Source organism: Anguilla anguilla, chromosome 12 (genome assembly GCF_013347855.1).
Source record: "Anguilla anguilla isolate fAngAng1 chromosome 12, fAngAng1.pri, whole genome shotgun sequence".
Taxonomy (NCBI): domain Eukaryota; kingdom Metazoa; phylum Chordata; class Actinopteri; order Anguilliformes; family Anguillidae; genus Anguilla; species Anguilla anguilla.
The window spans coordinates 30,670,799-30,697,068 of NC_049212.1; the positions used below are offsets into that span (position 1 = coordinate 30,670,799).

The 26,270-nt window shown below is 46.8% G+C and overlaps 2 protein-coding genes across 7 annotated transcripts; one reads left to right on the forward strand and one right to left on the reverse strand.

The window, feature by feature from the left end:
- Positions 1-202: 202 nt before the first annotated feature.
- On the reverse strand, positions 203-18,418 carry zgc:162193 (TRPM8 channel-associated factor homolog). Of its 4 annotated transcripts, XM_035385458.1 has the most exons (10): positions 18,019-18,418; positions 17,200-17,233; positions 9,274-9,963; positions 7,445-8,436; positions 6,894-6,988; positions 5,955-6,168; positions 4,815-5,054; positions 1,622-1,956; positions 951-1,183; positions 203-584 (listed from the first exon to the last, which is right to left on the reverse strand). In XM_035385458.1, the coding sequence occupies exons 3-10, from the start codon at positions 9,882-9,884 to the stop codon at positions 572-574; spliced, it is 2,733 nt and encodes a 910-aa protein (XP_035241349.1). In that variant the 5' UTR covers positions 9,885-9,963; positions 17,200-17,233; positions 18,019-18,418; the 3' UTR covers positions 203-571. The 4 variants fall into 4 exon arrangements, with proteins under 4 accessions (XP_035241349.1, XP_035241351.1, XP_035241346.1 ...); XM_035385460.1 differs by lacking the exons at positions 17,200-17,233; positions 18,019-18,418 and adding an exon at positions 16,433-17,139 and having other exon boundaries at positions 9,274-9,981; XM_035385455.1 differs by lacking the exons at positions 17,200-17,233; positions 18,019-18,418 and adding an exon at positions 16,433-17,138.
- pnkp (polynucleotide kinase 3'-phosphatase) lies at positions 14,878-26,056 on the forward strand. 3 transcript variants are annotated; one of them, XM_035385461.1, is made up of 18 exons: positions 14,878-15,286; positions 18,277-18,399; positions 18,519-18,565; positions 18,807-19,085; positions 19,734-19,994; positions 20,147-20,226; positions 20,644-20,701; positions 20,897-21,004; positions 21,248-21,319; positions 21,645-21,693; positions 22,274-22,344; positions 23,050-23,142; positions 23,246-23,342; positions 23,453-23,514; positions 23,772-23,881; positions 24,088-24,175; positions 24,492-24,559; positions 25,429-26,056. In XM_035385461.1, exons 1-18 carry the CDS (start codon positions 14,914-14,916, stop codon positions 25,547-25,549), a joined length of 2,160 nt encoding a protein of 719 aa, XP_035241352.1. In that variant the 5' UTR covers positions 14,878-14,913; the 3' UTR covers positions 25,550-26,056. The 3 variants fall into 3 exon arrangements, with proteins under 3 accessions (XP_035241352.1, XP_035241353.1, XP_035241354.1); XM_035385462.1 differs by lacking the exon at positions 14,878-15,286 and adding an exon at positions 17,537-17,634; XM_035385463.1 differs by lacking the exon at positions 14,878-15,286 and adding an exon at positions 17,637-17,704.
- The last annotated feature ends 214 nt before the right edge of the window (positions 26,057-26,270 follow it).

The following is a 26,270-nucleotide window of genomic DNA, read 5'->3' on the forward strand; positions in this document are numbered from 1 at the left end:
CAGTACCTACTAACGCCTACTAAAACACACAGAGATGTGCAAGAATGTAATTAGAGTGATCAGGTCTTAACTGTACGCTCTGCCTTCCAGTGAGAGCAAAGCGACATTTTTAAATTCTCAGATATGCATAATTAAGTAAACGGACATTATCTCTGGCCTGAAATAAAAATAAAAAATAAACATGATGAATAAAAACAAGTAATCATATCTTGAAATATTTAATCTTAAATGATCCTAAGTTACAGGGAACAGCCTGTGCAAATATGATTTAAGCACACAGCAATAAAATGGATGATTGTAAATTGCTGTATAAATTGCATAAGTGCACATTTCAGAAAGCAGGAATATGGATTAAAAAGCAAATATGCTGAGACAGGGGAAGTTCTTATGAAGTCTTGTAGCGCAGTAGTCTATGAAAGGGAAAAAAACCACAGAGGAAAAAAGAGTCCAGAGTCCAAGAGTACAAGAGCAATCAAGCACTAGCCGTCCACAGTGCTCCAAAACCAGCGATAAGCTTTTGGGTGTCGACCTCTTCTGCAGAGAATCGTCTTGGTATCTCCCTGGTATCTCTTCAGGAAGGTGGCCTAAACAAAGGAGACAGCCATTGCAATTCATCATTCTCAGACAGCTACAAAACTCTCTCGCTCCGAGTGAACTTTTAGGAAATCTCAGTTTCTGTGAAGCAGATCTGTGCGCGTCCCCACAAATACATCGGTGGAGCGACTTTTTAAATATGTAACTTTTTCTAAGAATCAATTTTTCAAATCAGAATCAGAATAAATGTCCAAAAGCACTTCTGCAGTTACGCATGACTCCATCGCCACTCTGTGTAATAACATACACAAAACATGTTATTATACACAATAATATAAAAACGTAACGAATAACAACAACAGTCCCACCCCAAGCCCCGCCCCAAGCCTGTATCTGAGCGCTGGATTGGCTCGTACTTGCTCATGGGGTGGTCGGTCCATGCTGGAAGGTCCGCCAGTTTCTGCTCCGTGGCGGGGAGGATGGGCCAGGCCCAGGCCTTGAAGAAGGGGGCCAGGTTCTTGTTGACTGTGAGGGAGAAGGTCTCGGCAAACAGGTTCATCTTGCCTGGGTTGTCCCTGGGCACGTTCTTCATGGTCTGGTAGGCAGCGAAGACCTTCTTGAAGGCGTCCCAGCCAAACTCTTCCTGGAGCTGAGAGAGACAGAGACACAGAGAGAGAGACAATAGGCAGATTTGACTGACTTTCATTATTCAATCATTTATTGTTTAAATGTTGTTTCTTTTAAACACACACAACACACCTGTACACCTCCTCACCTGCCTCCCACAACATGTCTGCACACCTCCTCACCTTCCTCCATCACGACACACCTGTACACCTCCTCACCTGCCTCCCACAACATGTCTGCACACCTCCTCACCTTCCTCCATCACGACACACCTGTACACCTCCTCACCTGCCTCCCACAACGTCTGCACACCTCCTCACCTTCCTCCATCACGACACACCTGTACACCTCCTCACCTGCCTCCCACAGAACACTTGCACGGCTCCTCACCTGCCTCCATCACGACACACCTGTACACCTCCTCACCTGCCTCCCACAGAACACCTGCACGGCTCCTCACCTGTACGTACGTCTCCAGCGCGACCCAGACGCTCCACTTGGACAGGTTGGGGTCTTTCTGGAAGGCCTCCTTGCGGCACTTGCGACCGTCGGGCGACAGGCCGCCGTGCGCCGAGGCGCGGTTCATGCCCAGCACGGTCTCATGCACGTAGATGGACCACAGGTTGCAGGTGCACTCGGTGGTGTGCGGCGGGAACTCCCAGCCCCCGCGCTGCTGGTTGTGGCCCAGCTCGTGGATGGCCCCCCAGATCCCGTTCGACCGGGCCAGTTCGGGATTGACCAGGGAAAGGGCCGAGGAGGAGTGCATCATGACAGGATATCCCGCGTGCATGAACCCTGCGGGACGGGGGAAGCAGCGATGTTAAAAAACCCTCTGCAGTCAGTTTCTCATCTTACCTTTAGCCCATTAAGGAGTAAGATCACAAATATGTGATCAGAATGTTCTTTCCTTAGCATTCTACTACTGATGTAACGATCACTACTGGTAAATGAAAACAATGGAGTTCTGGAACACCGGCCTTAGAATTTTGATAAAACATTCCAAAAAACCTATTCCTCCACAGGTTAACGTAGGGATGCGCAATACAGAAATTTGATACTGAGGCTGGTATCAATCAACCGATATCAGCAGAAAGGGGAGGCAGAAAAGGCAATAATGGCTGCACTGGGTAGAATGAGGAGTCAGCCTTGCTGGGTCTTCCTAACCATAGTCAGGTGGAGAGGCTCATACAGCAGGAACAGAGCAGCGTTTGAGGAGCAGGAGATGTTCAGGCCTACCCCTGGAACCACGTACCTCCAGCCTGGTTGGCAACACCCTGCTCCACAAATTGTTTGGTATCAGGACCCAAACGAGAAATTTAATGCCCCTCACATTAGCATCGCCTACTACAGACTCATTCCAGGACCCTCCTGATACACTCCTGTGACCCATTTAGGGTCCTGACACTGCTCAAACACTTCTCTAAGGTGTAAGATCACATACATGCAATTAGAATGTTCTTAACTGAACATTGTAATGCTGATGTAACAATCATTGCTGGTAACTGGAAGCAACGGAGTTCTAGAAACATTGAGAATTTTGAAAAAAACATTCCAAAAGACCTTCTCTTCAAAGGGTCAAAGTCAGGGAAGTAATGCACTAGAACATCCTTTTCTCATGGGATAAAAGACTTCATGTTGTCCCTGTAGCCATTGCTAGGGGTCTACGTTTACAAAAAACGTATCAATTGAATCTGTCACAAAAATCAACCGCAGAACGTTTTCACAATGTAATGCTGTAAATTATGACAAGCGGTTTTCTTTCGCCTGACGTAACTGACAATCCCGCAAATTTCTGGAGAAAAATCCAGCAAGAACCCCCCCATCAGAACAGGTAGAGTGAAACAGGATAATGCTCAAACAGGGACCATTTCCATGAAGTTCCTCATGCTGTGCATTTACATGTGGCCAAATGACATCCGCGTGAGAGGGTCAGAAACAAATGAGGCTTAACATGATCAGTTGTTCTAATCCAACATCACAGCACAGCAGAAACACAGTTTAAAATCTTCAAATTACCAACTAGGCCTACCACTAAAACCCTTTAACATCCAGCCACTCAACTTGTACCACAGCTTGCACTCTCTGCAAATGCCTTTAAGACTACAGATGTGAACTGTCTAACAGTTAACTCAGTTAAACAGTTTTTGGTGCAATGCATTAAAGTTCACTTTTTGAACTATATGCTGTTCATTGTCCCTTTGCAATAACAAAAGGTCTAATTAAGTACACTCACATTCCAATAAGCAGAGCCAAATAAGCAGCAGATCTGACGGCGCTTCCTCACACAGACGCTCAATGGCTCAGTGACTAAGATACAGTAAGCAGTTTCTATTCATGCCCACTGAGGCTGGGCCTGTATTCAGCGTGAACAATGGCACCGGCTCCCTCGCACCGAATATTCCAGGGTTATGCTGACATAATGTAACAGAAACAGGACGGCCCTTTTCGTTTCACCCCAGCAATCCAATCCGCCGTTGAAGCGCAGAGCAGCAGCTAAAGCAGAGGATCTCCGGCCCTCCCGCGTGCACGCCAGCCCATAATGCAACGCGGCCACATCTCCTTTGTACAACAATACATTTCATCCTGCTCATGTTGTTATGAAGCAGAGAACACAAGTCCAGAGAGCTACTGAATCCTCGTATAGGAGAGACAGGTCTGACAGGCCATCACAGCTTCAGAATTGGCGGTTAGAGCAGCAGGAATATTGCTCCCACTGTGATGTCCGGGTTGGAGGGTATACCGGGGCATTTAATAAAAACGAAACGGGTCAAACAGAAGCTGATTCAGCCTTTTTGAGCATGTTGCCAAAGGAAGCTGCCGTTGAAGGAAGCCATGCTGATTCTGGTGTCAGCCTCCTGATCTAAGTTTGAACTTAGCTGCAACCAGGGCTAGACCTCGGAGGATTACCTTCTTAATGAAGCGCCATATCTACTCACCAGGTAGCCGCTCAGTTAAAAATAATAGCTTTCTCACCTATAGGCCTACCTTTTATATTTGAGGCTTTGAATACTTGAAACATGAATCAAATAACAAAGCATGACAGACAGGGTGTGCCAGATCTGCTGGTTCTTGTTTGCCTCATTAAATCTACAATCAATTTTGTGTGTAGGTTGCACGTTTTAATGTAAGTCAATTGTAACAATACGGTAAAAATACGTTAATAAATTACCCTTAATAAATAATAATACTAATACTAATAAATAAATAATAAATAAGTTAATAATTTTTTTCCACAAGAAAAAGTAGTCGCAATAGGTGTTTTTTCTTTGTTTAATGCCTCCCCATATGCCGATTTGTTAAATTATTGTGCCATTTGGACAAGATGGTAATATTTTGTGGACGAATCAGGGACAGTTTGCGTCACCACCGAGTCACTGTATCTCACACACTTGGTGGACGACCGGACTTCATGTCCCTACTGCGCAGTCTCTGGCTCCAATATGTGCAACATGGCAGTGCCCACGAATTACACTTCCAAACGCTTCAGAACACCTTTCACCAAGCCCATGGATTGGCAATGGGTGACATCACAGTGACTTTGTCCGTATTTTTCTAGTCTATGGTCCTGACCCACAGTGTGGGAACCACTGACGAAGGAGAAGTTGCCAGTGAGACTGCGTGTTGTGATTATGACGGTGACCATGGCGACTCACCGTGCGAGATTTGCACGTCGGCCACGTAGCGCTCCTTCCGTGCAAACTTGGGGGGCGTGGCCGCCAGGTCGGCCACGGCCCTCATGATGCTGTCCCACAACTCCGCCACCTTGTTGGGCTGATCCACCCCCCTCACCGTCGTCGAGTGCATCGTAATGATGATGTTCTCAAACTCCATCTCAGCCCACGGGGCGGGGGCGTCCCGGATGTACCTCACCCAGTCCTCCACAGTAGTCTCCCCTGGCGGCACAGGGGAAAGAGGGGTCCCACGCAGTTCTCATAGAACACTGAAAGCTGTGTGTAATTAGCATCAAATAGTAATTACTAATACTAGAGATGGGTGGTATTTTGTTTTTGTTTTTGGGTTTTTCTTGTATACCGTGAATTACATTTTTAAATCTGATTAAGACTGTTTGAAAGCAGGACTGCTCGATACAATCTATTTAAAAAATAAAATAAGAGTTGTTATAGAGAATAACATGTTGCATTTCCTTACCCTATCAATGCAATGCTTGTTCTGCATTTCTTTTGCAGAGGTGCAAAGTCTTGGGGTCAGAAAGTAAAAGCCCTGCCATGTCTTTCTTCCACCCATGAACTCAGCCGGCTGATTTCACTAATTAGTTCTACCTCGTCCCTGAAGAATTGTGCTAATGAGCAAACCCGGGTGATTGGAACAAAATACTTGGGAGGATTTTTTAACTTTCTGACCCTGGAATTTCCACCGGTGGTGTTTTGCTATTTCCGGGAACCATAGGAACTTAGTATCTTAGTAACATAGAAAGCTGTGGGGCGGCAGTTTCGCTAAAGTGTTGGCTTTCGGTGAAATGACACCTTATGTTTCAGCATCAAACCCAACCACGCCAGTGCTAACTGTGGCTGGCAGGCTCATAGGTTTTCACTTAATAGGCCGTAGTTAGAGAGAGAGAGAGAGGGCTTCTGTTGGCGGCTGAGCCTGTTTCATTGCCCAATACTTTGTTTTTTCCATAGCCCTTTCGGAAGGAGATTTGCATTTAGAATTTAGAATTTTTAAACAGGAACTTGAGTTTTGGATATTGAACTAAAGGACATCAGGAAGTTCCTGATGTAAATCCTGTGTAAATATGTCCCTGTCCCCCACGCCGTGAAACGCCAGGGACTCACCGGATTTGTAGTAGGGAGCGGCGATGGCGTTCTGCACCACGATCTCCAGCTCTCCCTCGTCACTCTTGGCCGGGGTCACCAGGTAGATGAGGCCGCCCCACAAGTTGGACACCTCGATCATTTCCGCGTCCACGTCGAACCGCTCGTGCACCACCGGGGCCCTCTTCAGCACGGCCGCCCCGCCGACGTAGTCCGTCTGGCAGCCGATCTGCACCTGCGCATCCGCCGGCGTCCACGCGTTAAAGCCGCGCTCGACTCGCTGCGCTTTCGACCTCAAAACCGCGACTGCGCCCACGCGTTCTCTTTTTTATCTTAAAAATTCCACTCACGTAATTCCCACATCCCCACTTTTTTTCCTCTCCGTTTTGGTTCGTGCCCTTTGAGTTACCCCCCGTGACAAGGACATTCCTGCGAGGAGCAATGCAGCTGCAGCGTGCGCGTTCATCCAATGCAGCCGTGCGAGAAGCACTGCAGCTGGCGCATGCGCGCTCTCCTGATGCGGCCATGCAAGGAGTGCTGCAGCTGATGCATGCGTGTGAATGCTCCGGTGCACTCACCGGGTCAGTCAGGGACTATTTTACACCCTACGGGGCTCACAGTACCACAGGCAGGGGCAGGCGCTAGTTGGTGGGAACCATGGTTGGGGACAGTCATTAGGCTGGTACATCTATCACCGGTGAGAACTCTTAGCTTGTGGGGGGCTGGCGTGTCACAGAGAGAACTAAAGCAGCGGTAATTGAGTGGTAATACCCTGGCCAAAGGAACCCCACCCTGGTGGGACAAAGCCATTTGCATTCCCCCACTGTGAGCTCTCTGTCATAGCTGGCTAATGACATAGCTTATGCCTCCCCACAGCTACGCTATACCCGCGAAACCCTCCAGATCTTATCCACTCTGTGCGGAGAGAAAGACAAGCCATGCAACGAAGGGTGCTCTTACCTTCCACCCTTTCTTGACGATTTTAGGGGGGATAGACATGTATGTCTTCATTCCGGGAGAAAGATACAGGCCCGTGCTCTTCCATTCCTCTCCACCTGGAAAACAGGGAACAGGAGCATGGATGTGTCACGCAAAGGAAGATTTAAAATGAGAGGCATGTGTAAAAAAAAAAAAACCATGAAATAAGATTTTTGTTTTGAGAATAGTCAGGTCCCGTATAACTCAGCATCTGTTTTCAAATCTACCCAATGTCAGTGTAGACAGTATCCTAATTATTTCTGTTATCATTATGGGTGCTGTTTTCCCCAAAAAAATCATTGATATGAATACAAATAGTTTGGATAACTCTTGATCGTTATTTTAGGTTTCAAATGACATGCTGCTGAACTGAAGGTCTCTTTTCCTATAGACACAGTGCCTTCACTTCAGCTGTTCTCCTTTAATGAATGAATCACATTTATTACAACAGTCATTTTGTAATTTTGGGGTCTCAGGGCCCCTGTAAGTGGCTGTGGTTGTGAGCCAGAGAGTCAGAAGGTCAGAGCGCCCACCTGCGGCTTGGCCGCTGATCTTCACCGTGACGTTGTGGATCACGGGCAGGTTGGGCTGGTCCTTGATGATGTAGGGCAGGAGCTCGTCCGGGTTGGGCGCGGCCTTGTACACCTCGCTGCCGACGCTGAGGAGCAGGTGCTCTATGGGCTTCTTGACGGGGCAGTCCTGGCCCACCTGCGGCACGCCGCCCGTCTTCACCACGTCGGTGAGCAGCTCCAGGACGCCGGTGTAGGTGAGGCAGTCGTGCGCCCGCATGCGCAGGTAGGAGGTGCAGTCGCCGCCCAGCCGCTGCAGGCTGTTCAGCTCGTGCGGCTTCAGCTCCTGGCCCGAGGTCACGTGACCGGCCATCTGCTTCAGCATGCTGCGGAAGCGGTAGGCTTCGTTGCCCAGGTGGCCGGGGTTCGGCGCCTTGTAAGTGCCCGGCCTCAGCGTGTTCCCCAGGATGCTGCAGCCCAGCTTGTTCAGGATGCGGTTGCCGGGGTAGTCGGTCAGGACGTTGAGGCCCCGGTTCTTCTGGGCCCAGTTCCAGCCGTGGCCGCCGATGAAGAGCCCCCCGCCCTCCGCCACGAACTCCTGGATTTCGGCGGCCTGCTGGTCGCTGTACGAGGTGCACACGTACACGCTCAGGTTGTCCCGGAAGTCGGTCTTGGTGCAGGTCAGGCCCGACGTGCTGAGCAGGGCGTGGGCGCCGGTCAGCCGGGGCTGGACGCCCACCTCGCCATTGCGGCCCTCGTCCAGCCAGCGAATGACGTTGAGCAGGAACGGGACCAGGTTTTGGTTGCCCAGGTAGCCCTCGTGGGTGGTGACGATGATGCGGCCCTGCCCGTAGTAGGCGCCAGCGAAGAAGGCCCGGGCGGCATCGTCTGTGGCGATGGGGAACGCCAGGGGCCCGTGAACCATGACCTCAGAGGGAGTCGCCCCGCCCGTGATGTTGAACTCGGTCACTCCCTGCAGCAGGAACTCCATATCGTCCTCAAAGTCTTTGTCAATTCTGGGATGGGACGAATAGAGAGGGTAGCAAATAAGAAAGACACAACTCTCACAGACCAGACCAGCAGGGCCAGCATAGAGAGAATTTCATATACAACATTAAAATCGATTAAACCCAGTGTGTAAGTATACTTTTTACAGAGCAAGTGCACCTGTCTATTTATAGATTATGTTTTTAAGAATGTATTTTCATTCAAAGCAGTGTTCTAGAACACTGCTTTGAATGGATCCAGCTGGCAACATGTCATAGGGAAAACAAGCCCACACCTGCCATTGTTCTGAATAGTGACTAATAAAATGCCTACCAACTGAATATGGAGTATGGAGGTATAGACACTTTGGTAGAAAAAAATCTGGTACTGATAATATAGACAATATATAAGATAAAACAAACTTATTCTTAATATCATGTTGAGTTGGCCTACTTTCTTTCTGTTAAAGCAGAAACTCTAACAATATTGGAGCCAGACCTGGGTCAAATATGTATTTGTTTTGGATTCAAATATATTTCTGTGCTCTGTTGATCTTCCCTGGTGTAATTGAGCCGGCCAATATGACCAGAAGGCAGGGTTTGTACTTTTTGAGAGTATTTCATTGGTTCCAATACGCCAGACAAGATCAGTAAAGTATAGAAAAGTACTTGACCCGGGTCTGATTGGAGCCATATTTCTTTTGTCTTAAGGGCCCAGGAATATTGTGTTTTGTTTTTGAGTTGCCGTCCATAGTGCTCCTGCTGCTACCACAAATAACGGAATGGAGACTCCAAGCACTGGAGCACCAAGGTCTCGTCAGGGACCCATTCAAAATCTATAGTGGCCTGGTGATCCCGAGCACTTACGACGCTGCCAGCCAGCTGGAGGGTATCTGCGGGGGCACGGGGAACACACCCAGCTCCCCCTTCAGCTCGGTGAAGTAAATCCCCGCCACGCTGGAGACCTTGTTGCCCGGGAAACCCGTCAGGGCGTTTTCCTTGGGGTTCTCCTTCGCCCATTTCCAGGCCTGTCCGGCCACCAGCAGACCGCCCCCTCCCTTCATGAAGGCCACCAGGTCCTTGTCGATCTCGCTCATGGTGTAGGCGTTGGTGACGTACACGCCCAGCCCCTCGCGATAGCAGCCCGTCTCCGCCAGGATGCTGGTGTAGCAGAGGTTGGCCAGCATGGCCTCGCAGGACGGGTGGACGGCCACCGCGGAGTCGGAGGTGGGATTCAGCCACCCCAGGGCGTTCTCCACCACGTCAGGGAAGGCGGTGAGCATGGCCTCGTGGCCCAGCACCACCAGCCGGCCCTTGCCGTAGGTGGAGGCCGCCATCAGGACCTGCCCCCGGGGGTTCATGGCTAGGGGGAAGGCGTCGTCTCCGATCAGCGCCAGGTCGTTGGGTATGGGCAGCCCCTTGAAGTCAAGCTGGTCCACACCCTGCATCAGGGCGCAATAGGATTCCTCGCGGGACATGGTGCTGCAGACTGCGACTCAACAACAACCGTGGCTGGTGATGTCTCAGGCGTCGGGGGGGATTTTGCCGCTTTAAGAACTGTGGAACAGGAAAAAACTGTGTTGTTTCAGGAGACAAACAGAACAAACAGGAGTCAAGACAAAAATAACAATGCGGCAATAATTCCTTCCAAGATCTAGACTCAGTTAGCCAGCAGTTGAGTAGCAGAGAGAATATTCTAGGGGGATGTATTCTATTGTGTACCTCCAGGAGCTGCATTCACTAATAATGGGCCTGAAATATAGGAAATATTTTCCAGAGACTTGAGCCTCTGGAATGAAGCACTTGAGCATGGACGGAAGTATAGACTGTTACTGAGCAGATACAGAATTTTGACATTGTGATCTTGAGACCACATACAGTAAATGTGGTCTTGGTCTGGGTCTTGGCCTTGGGGCAAGGCTGTAGTGTGGGACAAGGCCAAGTTCTAGCATGCTCAAGATAACAATCACTCCATTCCACCACTAGTCTGTGCCAATTTGTCGATTGCCAGTTTCTTTTGTTGCAAATATTGTAGCCGTTTATCCCATGGCTGCCTAGTAATATGATGATAAAAGAAGAAAGGATGACTGTTCACCCCAAACTGCTTATAATTCAATTACTATCTTTCTACTAACCCAAACTTTAGCTGAATACAATCATGAATCTCCCACAAATACCCGCATAATAGCTTGATTATCATAGTCAGCCAGATAATAAATTTATCAATGCTAACATCAAAGCAACCTAAAGAGGCAAGCAAATATCAATAAATCAAAGCAGTTCTCTGTTCTTAGAATTCTTACTGATGATGTGGTAGCTGTCCTTTGCAAACTGGCTTCCTATATCGACTCTACTTTGATCCAAATTAACTGGCACAATTTCTAGGCACATCGATCATATGTGACTATATTGTTACTATAAACATTATGTTTACGGTAGACTGGATCTTGTTCTCAGCTATTGAAATTTTGGAGCAGGGCATTGTGAAGCCTGCAACAGACACTGTTCAATGAATTTCAAGGTAAAATCATCGTCTTTCACAAAGTAAATTGACAAACATGTAAAATTACTTGAACAACCAGGTACAAGGGTGAATCTGCCAGGTAGATTCCACTGTTACATGGCCTAACTACAAAAAAATTACCTCATCATCTGATCTGCATAACGCTTTCCTGCTTTATTACTTTCCCATAGCCTACCTGAAACTATTAGTTCGACAAAACCCATGATTGTAGCTTTCCCACACATTTCCATCTCGAGAGCTTCAAAGCACTATTTGAGATTAGCATAATGTAAATAATATAGCCTAATAAGCAATATTGCCAGGTATCGACTGCGGTTGCCAGAAATATTTAACTACAAACCTGGTTTCAACATAAACGTTATGATTTTCCAAATAACATTACCCTGTGCCAGGGAAGCGTTTTTCTATTTTTGGGGGATCGATGTATTGTTTCTTCCCTTTCATTTTATGTAAAATAAAAACACAGCATGAGGGATTCTTTCCATAATAATTAGCATAATTGGTATTTGATTAAATAAAATATTTGATAAAAAATGTAGCAAGTTGGGGAAAGAAAATGGTGTTATAATTAAGTTTTAATAATAATAATAATAATAATAATTTTTTTCTGTAATATTCAATTTTTAATAATTTTGCTGCCTAGAATGGATAGTCTTAGTCAAACGCTTCAGTCTCGGTTCTGTCAGGATCTCGTAAGTCTGGCCTTGATCTGGGCATTAGTCTTGAATGGTCTGGGTCTTTAGGAGTGTAGCCTCAAGTCCAACTCCACAGCTGACTTACTGGGACAGCCCACCACATAAGAAAACACCGCAAGCTTTACAGGAATCAGCTTCCAGCAAAAAGAAAAAAGTTCAAATAAAGCAGGCTTACTCATGTTTGGAGATCTTTAAAAAAGTCTCTATTCGTACACAGTGGCCCCATATACATAATTGGTACAGTACGGAACCTTTCCCGTGACCCACCCTGAACACAAACACGGTCTGCACGGATGCAGTTGAGCTCCGGCATACCGCTGTGCTTGCTGCTGTACCCAGAATGTGTGGGAAGAAGCCAGAGGCATCACAGGATATATAAGACTAGATAAAGAGTCTGGTGGGGAAGGGGAAGTGGGGGGGGGGGGGGGGGGGGGTGAGGATGGGATTAAAAACAGGATGTCAAAGTCCTGAACAAACCCCATCAAAGAGCAGGGGACGGTTCCACTCCCCCAGTTTGCTAAAATGGAAAATACATTTTTGAAAGGGAAATCGGAACGCCCAGTTGCATACATTAAGGTTATACAATGCACAAGAGACATCTTCCTCTTCAGGTACTGGATCACACTACATTACATACAGATAGGATGACTTATGATTCTTTGTTATACATAACTTCTTACAATGTTAATACAGTTGGAGGACTGAAAGTAGAAATTGATATAGTGATATATAGGACTGTCCACAAATTTTATTACAACTACAGCTAATATGTATTCCTGAATTTCTGTATATGATGCATTGCACTTTCTGAACTTCCTGCCTCCTGAATATATCTATTTCAATGACATAATCGCATTACCCTACGTGTGAGAACATGAACTCCAAGGTTCTGTTTAATATTAAGCCAGTGCCACCAAGAAGCCCAGTAAATTAATTCGTTAAGCAGCCTATGATCAGTTTTATGTGCCTTTTGACAGAATACAAAGAAACAAATTCTTGTCATACAACCACATCGGAACTAGTGTCTACAATAGAGCAAAAAATGTGAACATTTCCTGGGAAGATGCCATGCTTTCTATATCATCTATCCTTGCCAAGAACGCAGGCCTGTCTACAGGAAAATTCAGCCTCACTGAATCTGATCTGAAAACCTTACCTTAAATGCAGGCAGTCTACCCGAAGTCTGGCGAGTCTGTGCTGGTTTTCAGTTACTACTGTCAACTGTGTGTGTCAATATCTGTCAACCTGGTGGGGCTGTCACCCAAAACCAGTCAGACCTGTTTAGGATGTGTTTGTCATGCGCACAAACACAATGAAAAGGACCACTGAAGAGCTGCTGTACATGCGCTCAACCTTAATACTCCGTCGGCTGCTTCCGAAGTGACCCGAGGCCTGCCGGATTCATTCAGCATTTCACGCACAAAATGTGCAATACAGGTCTGATCTCTCGCATATCTTTGTGTCGCACCCACAACTGTGCATTCTGGCGTGCCCCAATACTATTGTTCACAAAAGACCAGTTTGTCTGTGCATGTGATATTCATTAACCCTATCCAAAGCTCAAGCACGTTAATTGCTCCTTCTGCATTCTCTCTGTACTCACACCCAAGAACAGGATAATGGAACGAAGCACCAGGCTGAATACCAGCACAGTGGAGCTGGGAGTGCAGAGCTGTCAGTATTTTTCCCAAGTCACTGAAATAAACACACGGCTCACTGCCATCCATTTGAAAATAACCCTTCTGTTAAAATGTTAAACCACACAGAACAGTAAATATGTTTCCATCCATTTTGGGTCTAAACTGTGCCTTTGTGTCATCCCAGAGATGACAACCCAATAAAGGTGGACCTAGTGATAACTTAAGAGCACAAACCCATTTGATCTTACATTAAGGCCAAATTACACATTCACCCACCAAATCATGCAGAAATATCCATGTCCTTACTGCGAAAACAAAACGGTGTTCGCACAGGCACAAACACGCACAAAGTCACACGTATGCAAATGCAATCACGAGAACGCACAGCATGCAAGAGCATCGCATGTTTTATTCAACAAACAGATCAAGCCGACAACGTGAAATCAAAACCCCATAACATTTATCAAGAAACATGTCAAATAAATACAATACATACAAACAGACAAACAGTCTGGCATTCCCAAAAAAGAACAGCAGGGATAAGGACGCTTGTTTCTGAGTGCCGGCTGCCCCGGTCCTTGGCCCTGTTTCCCGGGGCGACCCGTCTCCGCTTCACCGGTGAATCTGCTCGTGCTTCTTCAGAACCTTCTTGAGGCGGAAGCTCTTCTGGCACACGGAGCAGCGGTGGGGCCGGAGGGCGGCGTGCGCCGTGCGGTGGTGCACCAGCCGCGCGGCGTAGGTGAAGCTCTCCTCGCAGTCGGGGCAGGGGAACAGCTTGTTGCCGCTGTGAACCACGCGGTGCCTCTTCAGGCCCGTGGTGGTGCGGCAGGGGAAGCCGCAGTCCGAGCAGAGGAAGGGGCCCTGGTTGCTGTGGACCCGCTGGTGCCGGTGCAGGCTCTTGAAGAAGAGGAAGGTCTTCCCGCACTTTCCGCACACGTAGCCGCCCTCGCCCTCCTCCCCTTCCTGCGCCGCCGCCCCCCCCGAGTGGTTCTGCTCCGGACTCTGCTGCCCCCAGTGGCCAGACAGGGTATTGTCAGGGTACTGCAGGGTATTGCAGCCAGGGTCGCCCAGGGACAGCTCCGACTCGTCCCCCTCGCCCGAGGTATCGGACCCGGGATTACGGACGCCGTGGCTGTGCTGCGAGTCTTCCGTCTGCGGGCAGGACGGGAGAGGGAGGCGGCGACGGGAAAGGACAGGTGGGGAGGGCAGAAGATCATCCACCGTGGATGAGGACTGGAGAGCGCGCCGAACAGCACCCCGGGGCTTCGACTCCTCCGCATTAATCTCTGGCTGTTCGTACACAGTGAATGTCTCCATTGCTTCGATCTTCATAGTGTTTGACTGGAGTTTGGTGGGACTGTCTGACTCATCTGGAATCCTGAAAAGAAAAGTACGCATTCAGCACAATAAGCGCCAAAAAACTAATATTTACACAGGCTGCAAATGTCAGACTGAACAACCTGCAGATAAAAAAAGGTATATAGCCTACTAATGTGTGCTAGTGAACTTGAAGTAAAGCACAGCTACGAGTGCGTTGGGTGGTCTACATACATTTCATTCAGGTCAGCTCCACCTGAGGATGACACATTGTGAGTTTTTCACCTACATACCGTTGTGGTGCAGTGGCACAGTTCCTTTCAGGAGCTGAATGGGCTGTCTCATCGGCATCGCCGCCAGGCGTCTCGCGTCTGGCTTCCTTCCACTGGGCGGAGTCTGCAGACAGCAGGAAGCGAGTCTCGGCAGCCTTGACAGCCTCGTCCAGGCCGACGGGTCTGGCGGCTCGGACCCACACGGCGACATGCTCCGGCAACAATGCGGCGAACTGCTCCACCACCACACACTGCGTCACCTCCCACCCCGAGCGGCTGTGGGGCTTCAGCCATCCGCTGGCCTCCTGGAGCAGCTCCTGAGCCAGCTCCCGGGGCCCCTGGCCGCCGCCCTGCCGCACGCGGAACCGGACGCGGCAGCTCTCCTCCGCCAGCACAGTCCTGTCCTGCAGCGCGGCCTTCAGGTCCTGGAAGGTAAGCTGGCTGTCTCCACCCCCTCTGGCCACGTAGCAGGCGGCTAAGGCTTCCCCCGTCAGCAGGGAGGCCAAGGCGGGTGCCCACTCCGTCTCGGGGAGCTGGGCAGAGAGGGCGGCCCGCTCGAACAGGGAGATGAAGGCTGCCGGGTCGTCCTCGTCAGTCAGGCAGGGCAGGGCCAGCTGGCCGGTGGTCTGGCTTTTTCCATTGGACAGTCCCGTCAGGTCGCTGGCGTAGGCGGTGGCCTCCTCTGGGCCTTTCGCCTTGAGAATACCCAGCAGGTGTCTCTGAACTCCCAGCATAGCTGCAAAGAATTGGCTGAGGTCTTTTGGACCACCAGCCTCCATACTGTACTCGTCTAAACTTTCCGTTGCTACTTCCGCAGGTTTAATTGGTTTATTTAGACTGCACTCAGTAATTCGTGCCCACAGTCAATAAAAAAATAATTTCAAACAAAAACACTGAATTCCCTGTTAGAACTGCGTAAAGGCCGATATTTTTCCAGAACGCAAACTGCGTTTATTTAGATTACAATCAATTAAATACTACCTAGTACTTTCCACCAAGCGACGCTCGTTTCTAACTTTACCGACTTAGAATGAAATTACGCGACTGAGTGAAATATTGTGGAAATAGCCTGACTATGATTTCTTTTAAAAGTTCCTCCGTTCCAAATTCCAAGAGACGCGCAGGCTACGTGCTGTCGATGTTGACGTAGCTATGCCGTATATTAATCAAAGAGATTCGGTATTCGAATCTCTTTGTATTAATTCCGTCATTCTTTAGACCTCAACACTTTAATCACACTGTCTGTTGGCTTAACTAGCATTTGGAATCAGTTACTAAAACAGATAAGTTACTAAAACATAACAACCTTACTAGATAGTTACCCACTGTACGGAAATTTAAAGATCGTTTTCTGATTTAATTGCATGCTCTAACGTGAGCTGAAACCTGATTATATCTGTATTAGGCTAGTCTACATGTATGGTAGGTAGTCTAACCTAAAATGTAACAACCATGGAGTCTAATAAAATGAGCAAAGCCGATGCACTACATTTAGTAGCTAGTGTCAACGTTTGCAAACGAAAAGCGAAAGCAACTTGTCACAAGCAATCTAACGTATGCGAAGGTTTGACAACTTACCTCGATGTTTGTCTTCGGTGAAAATACACCGTCGGCGCTGATAATTATCAGTGACAAGTCTGCAAACTTGTCATTTGCTATATTACTAGCAAGAGTGTGACAGATCTATAATATGCAATGTTGTTGGTTGTTATCCCACTGTTGGTCACCTCCACTGTGACAGTACAGGCTGGTAGGTTTAACCAGTCCACCCCGTTGGCATTGGTTTAAGCATATTTAAGGCGGTCTTGCATGGGTGATGAAAAACTCACCTTAAGTACCATCACTCATTACGCTTGGATAATGCATCATTTCCGTGTCAAAACAGGAGCCAGGACATGCACACGTGAGATGGAAAGTTTGGCCAGTTACAAGTTATAATGTTTTGCTGAAAGATTTATTTAGGATTCTGGAAACACTCAAAATATTCAGGATAAACAAACATCGCTGAGCTCTAGATTTAACACCTGAAACCAGTTGACAACATTCCGTAACTGCCTTCATATTATTGATTTTCTGACTTAGTCACACAGAAAACTGCCTCCTGCTGTGTGCTTGCATTACAGCTTAGATTTCGAAGGCATCTCCCTCAGTTTCTTTTTTTTCTTTTTCTTTTTGGCCAGAGAAGGCTAGAAGGCAGCAGGGTGGTGTGTAACACACAGCATATATTAAGGGCATAGTACTGTGTCATGCTGGGAGTCATCGTGCGGAACTGCACCCATTGTATTTAAACATCTACAAAATGCCATCATGACATTGCAAAGAACAAAATAACTTGACATGCGTACCTCAGTTTGAGTGTGCTCACATTTCTTCTGTAATCTGCAACCACAGCGAGATACACACATTAGCCGACTTATCATCAGTACAGTAAATGGATGTTTTTAAAAAAAATATAGATTAGATGACCTATGATCTATGTTTAAATAAATGGCCACAAGGTGAAAAGTACACTAAATAAATGGTCCCAACCTGATTTCTACGATTATCACGGGTTTTTTTGTTTAAAAATAATTATTATCTCCGTAAAATTTAATTTAGTGAAATGTGGTGCTGTTCAATCATTACGGCGTTCATTTAAAATGTACTTGACAAAACTGTGTCATGTAATTTCATCAATAAACACCTGCCTTTATCCAGTACTCGTGGTACGTCGGACTCGGAACCATTCGGCTTCAAGATGTAAAGGGAGGCGGGGGGGTTTCCGTGTTGGACAGCGTGAGGTGGGTTAGCGTACTAAAGCTTTCAACGTTAAAGTTTTCAGTCTAATCATAACTACATTACATACTTTCGGTTCGTATTAATACTGTAATTTAACGCACGTATAGTTTGTGGATTAGCACGAGGTTTAATGGTGACTGAAGACGCTGGAGAACTTTTATTCACACTTGGCTAACGCCAGCTATACAGAACAACTTGGCTAGCTGAAGCTTTCTTTGATAAGCTAGTTAGCTAGCTAGGCTGCAAATTTTCTCAACATTATTGTAGCAACTGTATTTTACCGAGGTTACGTTAGAGTCATACTCGCTCTGTATTTTTGCGATTTAAGACATGGTATATTTGGAAGCACGATCGCCGTCTTGAGTTGATCAAAGAAAGAAAAATACCTTAATTCCAAATAGATTCGAGGATGACTAGCTGTTGTTGCTAGCTATCAATCTATTGGCTAGATAGCTTGGCTTGATAGTACCCAAACTCGTTTCCGGAGTTGTGCTCTGTGAACTCTGTTCATGTAACGTTACTAGGCAGCCCAACTGTGCCTTGGTAGCTACTCAGTATGTAGCAGGGTTTTGTTAATATTGTTGTAGATGTTTACTGAGTGCAATGGAAGATGATGTGTGAGTCTATCGCTCCCTGCCCTGCAGAGATGCAGTGTGTGCTGGCCAGTGAGTCCGGAGAACGCGTGCCCCTTGCCGATGGCCGAGCGGTGATCATAGGCCGTGGCCCTGATTCCGGAGTGTCAGACAAGAAGTGCTCCAGACACCAGGGTGAACACATAATCCTGCCTACCACTATTTGTGAGCTGATGACTTTGTCCTTCCACACATCTGATAGCTCACAGCTCTGTCTTGTTTTTTTTTTTTTTTTTTACTATCTCCTTTTGTAGTCAAACTGGTGGCCTGTTATGAAGACAGCACAGTGCATGTGACACAGGTACCAGCTTCATTTTTTCTTTCTGTCCAGTCTGTAAAATAGAACTTTGAAATGTAAAACGGGTACTTATCTTTTTGTATGTCCACAGTAGAACAGCCAGACCTTTTGTTTTTGGCACACCTACAGTATGCCTATAGCTACCTACAATCTGGCTAGCCTGTTTTTTGGGATGTGCTGTAGATCTCAATCACCCCTCCCCTGAAATTTAGTTGGTAACTCGTTGTACCTCTCCATCCCCAAGCTGGGCCCAAACCCTTCCTCTGTTGGGGGCCAAGTTCTGGGCAGAGGCCAGTCCAGGCAGCTGACCCAGCAGGACACGCTGTACCTGGTGAACCAGAGTCACCCCTTCACAGTGCAGTTTTCCGGGTGTTCCAACGGGACGAGCTCACCCGCCACTCTAAGGGGAGGGGAGACCAAGACCGAGAGAGAGAAGGAGAAAGGCAAGGAGGGGGAGAGGGCTTCTCAGAAGACTGCCCCCAAACGCAGCATCCTGGACTTCTATAAAAGTTCTCCCAAGAAGGTATGGAGGACAGGTGTGACCGACCTCACTTTACCATCCATTCCTGTTGCTGCTCATTTCATAGTTACCAATCAAGTCAACGCAAAATTGTTTGATGACATTTGGCCTTTTTTTTTTTTTTTTTTTACCAGCCCATGCAACATTCTTATTCATGACAGCCTGTAGTGCTTTCATGTTTACATTCTACTTTAAATAATTGCAAAACAAAGTATAAGTGCTAAGGTCTGGCAATGCACAAACCCTGATCACCAGTGGGAGAGTCATACTCACCACTGCACTAAATTTGCAGAGTGGTTAAGGCAAAAGTTATTTCAAATGATAGGCCCACTGGCTTGTAAACTTAGCTAAATATGTAATTTCTAAAAATATAATTTGTTTAATGGAACAGATTGAATATTTTGACATGTTTATTTCTGTCTTTGATACAGATTTACAAGATTTACAACCAATTTGTAGTGTGAGCAGTTTTTTTATCACTTCAAAACATCTGTAGGCTGTAAGGTATTTCAAACTGCATATCTCATTTTGGGGTGCCGTGAAGATGGAATATCTTTGTTTTGTGTTCAGTGAATTAATGCCTGAGGACTTAGCCACAGTACGTTAACTGCACAAGGTCTATGATCTCATCTGTTTTTCTTTTTCCCTCAGGCAGTGAAGAGGCCACACAGCCAGGAAGAGGACCCCGATGGGAAACGTGCACGGACAGAGGGTTCCTCCAGCGGGGACGACGATGCAGAGAGCCTGGTAGAGCAGAAGCTCAAGCGACTGAAGGAGATGGCAGAGGGAGCCAGCGTCCAGCAGGCAGAAGCGCGGCCTGCCTGTGGGTCCTCCCCTTGCCCCGTGGATCGCTGGGAGCAGGTGGCCAAGCTGTTGCTCTTCACTGCAGCAGGGGTCACTGCCAGCACGAAGGTGAGCACGAACACGACAAGGCGCTGTATACGGTTTATCAAACCATTTTGTCATGACCTGGCATGGCACAGCTGGGCTGAAATCGCAGTGGCAGCCATTCGGTGGATGACTGGCATGATGATGATCTCTCATCCCACTCTCCCCTTGTCCAGGTCGCGGGATTCGACATTGATGGGTGCATCATCACCACAAAGTCAGGCAAAGTGTTCCCCACCAGCCCAGATGACTGGAGGTCAGCCATTTTGAGACTTCTGGTTTCCTCAGCATTCTTCTCAACCTCTTTCTCTTTATCCATTGGTTCTCCCACTCCTTCCCCTTTCTCTCCTTTCTGTCATCCAGTGCCATTTTCTGTTTGTTGTCCTATTCCAAGGCTGCCAAATACAATTCTTCATGATCTGTCATCCTGTAGGTTCTCATTTCAACCCTAATTTCTACTACATAGAATCTCAACAAGATTTCTAGCTGTTGAATGAGGTGTGCTTTGTTAGGGTTGGAATGAAAACCTACAAGATGGTAGATCTCCAGGAACAGGATTGGTCAGCCCTATGCTATTGCATCAGGCTATCTCTGCAGCTTTAAAAAGAACTTAAGTCTTCAGTTGAATGAGTGGTGCTCACAGGTATCCTGTCATTTCCTTTTCCTCTTGCAGGATTCTGTATCCAGAGATTCAGCCCAAACTGGCTCGCCTTTTAAAGGAAGGATACAAGGTGGGACTGGTGGTTTCTGGCAGTTGATTTTCAAAGTTTAAAAGTATTTGTGTAGTGTGGAAAAACACAACATGCTCTTCATAAGCCTCGTGGCTGCCTGGTTGAGTTGTGTTAGTGGTCATAATGGACAGTGATAATGGATGATGTCTCATCGTGAAAGCCTAGACACCCCTTTTTCCTGTTCCTGTCTCTCAGGTGGTGTTCTTCACCAACCAGATGGGCATCGCTCGAGGAAAACTGAGGCCTGAGGTCTTCAAGTCCAAAGTGGAGGATGTTCTGACCACACTGAAACTGCCTGTGCAGGTCAGCAACACACACACACGTTTGTGCGCATACGCACGTGCATGCATGCGCTCACACATTCTGAGCACACTATATAACTCCCTTTGCTGGTCAGACACACACACACACACATGTGCAGACATAAATTGTAACACACTGAAACTGCTGATATGAGCTGGTCAGACAAACCCGGATGTACATACATGCTCTTGGGAGGAGCTCCTTTTGAGCTAGGACCTGACTTCCTCTTGGTGAATATTTCAGGTGTTTGTGGCGACCGGGCCTGGTTTGTACAGAAAGCCTGTGGTGGGGATGTGGGAACATCTCTGTGAGAAGGTGAGGGAGTTATTTTGTGAATAAAGTTCACACGTTTTCACCGCAGTAAATATGTTTTCTTACTGGACCTGACAGGATTGAGGCTGTAGCATTCTCCTCATCTAATTCCACTGATGTTTCTTCCGTTCCAATGAAATTTGCATTAATGTTATGTCACATTTGTATCTAGGTCCAGGCCCAGATTCTGAGCCACACTGTAGTTATATCACACTTTGAGCTGATACATTAGTGCACCTTTGGACTGCTATGACATGGTGCTTATATAGAACCATCAGCTAAAACTGTGGTTTTTCTTTCTTTCATTTACTTTCCCTCTCACTGTCAGGCCAATGATGGTGTGACCGTGGATAAATCCCAGAGTTTCTATGTGGGAGGTAAGTCAGATACTGTGTGTGAGTGTGCGTGTGTGTATGGGTGTGGGTGTGTGAGTGTGTGGGTATGGGACGGGGTGGGGGGGGGTGTTGTGATTCACACAGTGGTATTTATTTCCTGTATAGCTTCCTCTCCCCCTAAATGTATTGTCACCATCCCAACACACATTGACTGCACTCTGCTCCTCATTTATTTGGCTCGCAACTGGATGAGCTCCCACTCACCACCAGGGCAGGAGAGCATGCAGTTGTGTGAATGAGTCTGTCGGACTGAGTATATGACCAGGTTTTCATTGGGTTAGCCTTCGAAAAATGGAGATCACTGTACCATGAGTTCCTGTTGTACCTTAGTGTTGATTAAATTGCCTTTGTAAATGTTTAGTTGTATTGTCATAGGGCATTGTAATGAGTTAACAAAAATTTGATGTGAACTGGAAGCGGAAGTATAGCTATGGATGTGCTGTAACCCTTTCATAAATGTGGCTTTTGCCTCTCTGTGGACCTACTGCTCCATGTTGAAGCCCAGTAGCGTCTGGCATAGACGCCTGTACCCACATCTCTGGCGCCCCCTTGTGTCTTTCAGATGCAGCCGGGCGTCCGGCAAACTGGGCTCCAGGCAAGAAGAAGAAAGATTTCTCCTGCAGCGACAGACTAGTAAGACAGCAAAAGGCCACAGTGAAGTCAAGTCATGCTCCTCATGGGAATGTTAGATAAAACTACAAAACACTGGATATGTCCGTGATTAACGGTGGTTTTAATGAAACGTTCTAGATGTAATGATGCATCTAATTTGCCCCCTCTTTGTCTCACATCTCATGATTGTAAGCTTATTGTTAGTGCGAGTTCATATTTATAACCTGTGTATTCCATGAGTGCATTTTATATGGTTTTGCTGTACTGAAGATAGTGTCTTGTACACTATCTATTTGAATACTCTTTTATGCTTATGCTTATATGTGTATGCGAGTCCCCTGCGCCCACTAGGTGGCAGACCGAATTTGCATTTGGCCGTTCTGTTGGAAACAGTGACGTTGGTTGGAAGAGCTTTGCTGTAGGATGTTGTGCCTTGAGATGAAATTAGGGTTTTGACTGAATGGGGTTCTGTGTCGGTTAACTGCTTGGTCTTTTTTTTGCTTCTATTCAAGCGTTTTCTTCACGTTGTTGGTACTGCAATCTAATGGGCAGTCAGGTACTGTATCTTGGTTGCCTAGTTACAGAATCGTAAGAGGTGTTGGGATCTTGTGTTCTCTTGTGGTGAAGGATGAGGTCGTTAACCATTTTGCCTTTGTTGTTTATTTTGGCGGTACAGGATGAACAAGAATAACTGAACCTTCCCCCTCTCTCGTTTCTCTCTTTCAGTTTGCTCTGAACATCGGGCTACCCTTCCACACTCCAGAGGAGTTTTTCCTGGGCTGGAAGAGCGCCCCCTACAGCTTGCCCGTGTTTGACCCTGTGAGTGGCGGTGTTGACCTTGGTATGATGAGTGCGGTAGAACTGCAGTACTCTGTGTTTGCCTGCGCTTCGCGCTCACAGCACCCGTCTCTGTTCTGTTCAGAGGACCGTTGACCCCGCCCCCCGTCTGTACGACCCCGCTGACGCCTCCCTCACATCCACAAAACAGGAAGTCATCGTCGCCGTGGGTTTCCCTGCTGGTAGGTTTGAATGTGCTCCCAGTGTCGTTAACTAGTGTAACTGTCGCCTGTATTTCCCTGCTTGTTCTCAATGAAACTGTTCTTTTTTTTCCCCCTCCATTCCCCCTCAGCTGGGAAATCCACCTTTTTCCACAAGCACATCATCCCAAAGGACTACGTGTATGTGAACAGGGTGAGCACTGTCCCCTCCCGCTTCTCCCCTGTAAAAAAGAATAAATAAAAATAAAACGAACATGGAAAGACAGTTGGATATCGCTCTCCATTTCAAGCTATGACCATGGGCTTTGCAGATGAATTGATCTAAATGGGAAAAGACCTTACATGGGTGATCTATAGCCCTTGTATGGGTGACTGGTATAGTACCTGTACAATATATTACATTTCTGCCGTAGTACTGTTGGTGTGTAGTGACAGTGCGTTCTCTTGTAGGACACGCTGGGTACCTGGCAGAAGTGCGTCGCAGCGTGTGAGCGCGCTCTGAAGGAAGGCCACAGCGTTGCCGTTGATAACACCAACCCTGACCTGGAGTCTCGCGAACGGTAGCCTTCTGCTCTGTCTGTCTGTGTGTGTGTGTCTGTGTGTGTGTGTGTGTGTGTGTGTGTGTGTGTTCACGTGTCTCTGTCTGTCTGCCTGCCTCTCTGTCTGCCTCTGTGTGTGTGTGTGTGTGTGTGTGTGTCTGTCCGTGTACAGCTTGTACTTCCCGACTGGCAGGTCAGTCTCTCTCTCTCTCTCTCTCTATCTGCAGGTATGTGGATGTGTGTCAGAAGGCGGGAGTTTCCTGTCGCTGCTTCTTCTTCACTGCCACCCTGGAACAGGCCAAGCACAACAACAGGGTCAGTACCCACCGATAGGGTCAGTACCCGTAGACAGTGTCAGTACCCTCAGACAGGTCAGTACCCACCGGACCAGTCAGCATAGCCACTGATCAGCAGGGCTGGAAAGAGCACTGCCAATGCGTAGTATTTTGCACCTTTCCACCTTTCTCCAGATACAGGTGAGTATTTGGAGTGTGTGCCCCTTGCTGGTGCACTCTGCTTTTGGTAGGACCTGGAGTGGCTCAAACCGCTGTGTAATGGGAGTGCTATCACTGACTCTGAATCGTTGCTTTTATCACTGTGTGTTTAACCTCTTCACCGATTGTTCTTGCAGTTTCGGGAAATGATGCCCTCACAGAGCAAACATGCCCCTGTCAATGACATGGTTTTCCACAGCTACAAGTAAGTTTCTCTGGCACGGGTCTTTATTGATTGGCTGCCTTCTGAGAGGGACTGGCCAGTCTCTCGCCCTTCTGTCATCAACTCTATGAAAATGATACTGATTGGCCAATGGCTAATCTATTGTGCTGATGATATATTTGTTACTATACTGCAGCCCTGGAACAATCAGTTATTGAAGTTACTTCAATTTCAATTTCGTTATTGATTAAGTTGATGACCAGATCTGTGGCATGTATGTCATCCTGCCAATCTATGCCTTAGCAGGGCGGCATGTCCCAAACCTATACAGCACAGAGAGTTTGGCACTTTTCAGGGTTCCCTACAGAAATTAACACAATGACCACAGACTCCCGGCCCTTAAGAACATTACCTTCTGTACTTTCGGCCCTTAAGAACATTACCTTCTGTACTTTCGGACCTTGTGTACACTGACAGAATTCTCAAGCAACTTCACACATCCACACAATAAAGCCCCAAACTTGGGTGATTTAGAGTTTTCTCCCCCCTCCTCTTTTCTGCTGATTACATCATCACAAATGCTCCAGTCCCACAAACTCATGTATATTTCTGAAATCCATTCTTTGTCAGTTCACATGCAAATCCCACATAATATCATTTCATGACTTGGGATGGGTATTGTTCACGTTTTGACGATACCCTTGCTAAAACAACTCTCTTCAAACTTTTACCAGTAGTCTACCTTTAAAAGATTGAGAAAACAACAATATTAACGGACGTCTTTACAGAATGACCACATTGTCTTCAGATGTAAGATGATAAAACACAGGGCCAAGTTGTGTTTCAAATCTGTTTCAAATCTGGACTGGCAGGCTCCTTTCTTCAGGCTCATTTACCATTTCTCTTTGCAGGAACAAGTTTGTCACACCCAGTGTCTCTGAAGGCTTTTCTGAGGTATTGAAGATACACTTTGTCCCCAGCTTTGCAGACAGCCAATCAGAGGCTCTCTTTAGGCAGTTCTCTGAGGGCTGATTGGTGGATATAAAAAACCTCACCCTATCCAGCTAATCGCATGTAGCACTAGTAGAGCGACACACGCCTCTAGACCAAACAGAAGAGCATGAGTGCATACAAACAAAAACATTTGTAAGCCTATCCAAACTTCATGGGAATTGGCATATTCATTATTGACTATAATGGAGGCCGGCATACTTTCTATTAATCTGTATTCTTTTAGTTAGAGATGAGACTTTTTATGTGAAAAGTCTTCATAGTGGTTTGTTTACAGAGAAAAGAGAAGTATATAATTCTAATGTAGTAATGTACGTAGTAAGTAACAAGTAAGTAGTAAGTCATGATGAGAGCAAATGATAATGTGTAAAAAGTAATTGTTTTGAATCGAGGTATGTGTATATGAATCAGTCCATTTTGTAACAGCCAAATACAGTTACACTAATTTTGTGAGGTTAGTCACAATTATTTTATTTTTTTTCTTTAGAAATGTATGAACATGATAATAAATAACATTACTCATGATGAGGAAAATTGTGTTTTCATTTTTGTGTGTGATCCACTGTGAACGGCCCACTTGTGAGACTGTTTTAGATGAAGTTACCCAAACTTAGATATATCAGATTTGCTGATGGCTGATCTTGTTTCCCTGTGAGAAATGTGTAGCTGTGGTCTGGGGTTTAACTGCTGGAAATGGAAGCCAGTGTCCTCGCTGACCACACCGGAAAAAAACTCCCCACCC

Coding starts and splice junctions, on each gene's coding strand:
- zgc:162193 (XM_035385458.1), bottom strand. CDS start 9,884: ATGTCCCGCGAGGAATCCTATTGCGCCCTGATGCAGGGTGTGGACCAG. Junction 8,437..9,273: donor TCCAGCTGGCTGGCAGCGTC/GTAAGTGCTCGG, acceptor GTCCCATCCCAG/AATTGACAAAGACTTTGAGG. Junction 5,055..5,954: donor CGCTCCCTACTACAAATCCG/GTGAGTCCCTGG, acceptor CTGTGCCGCCAG/GGGAGACTACTGTGGAGGAC.
- pnkp (XM_035385461.1), top strand. CDS start 14,914: ATGGGCTGTCTCATCGGCATCGCCGCCAGGCGTCTCGCGTCTGGCTTC. Junction 20,227..20,643: donor ACCAGCCCAGATGACTGGAG/GTCAGCCATTTT, acceptor TTCCTCTTGCAG/GATTCTGTATCCAGAGATTC. Junction 21,320..21,644: donor GGGAACATCTCTGTGAGAAG/GTGAGGGAGTTA, acceptor TCTCACTGTCAG/GCCAATGATGGTGTGACCGT.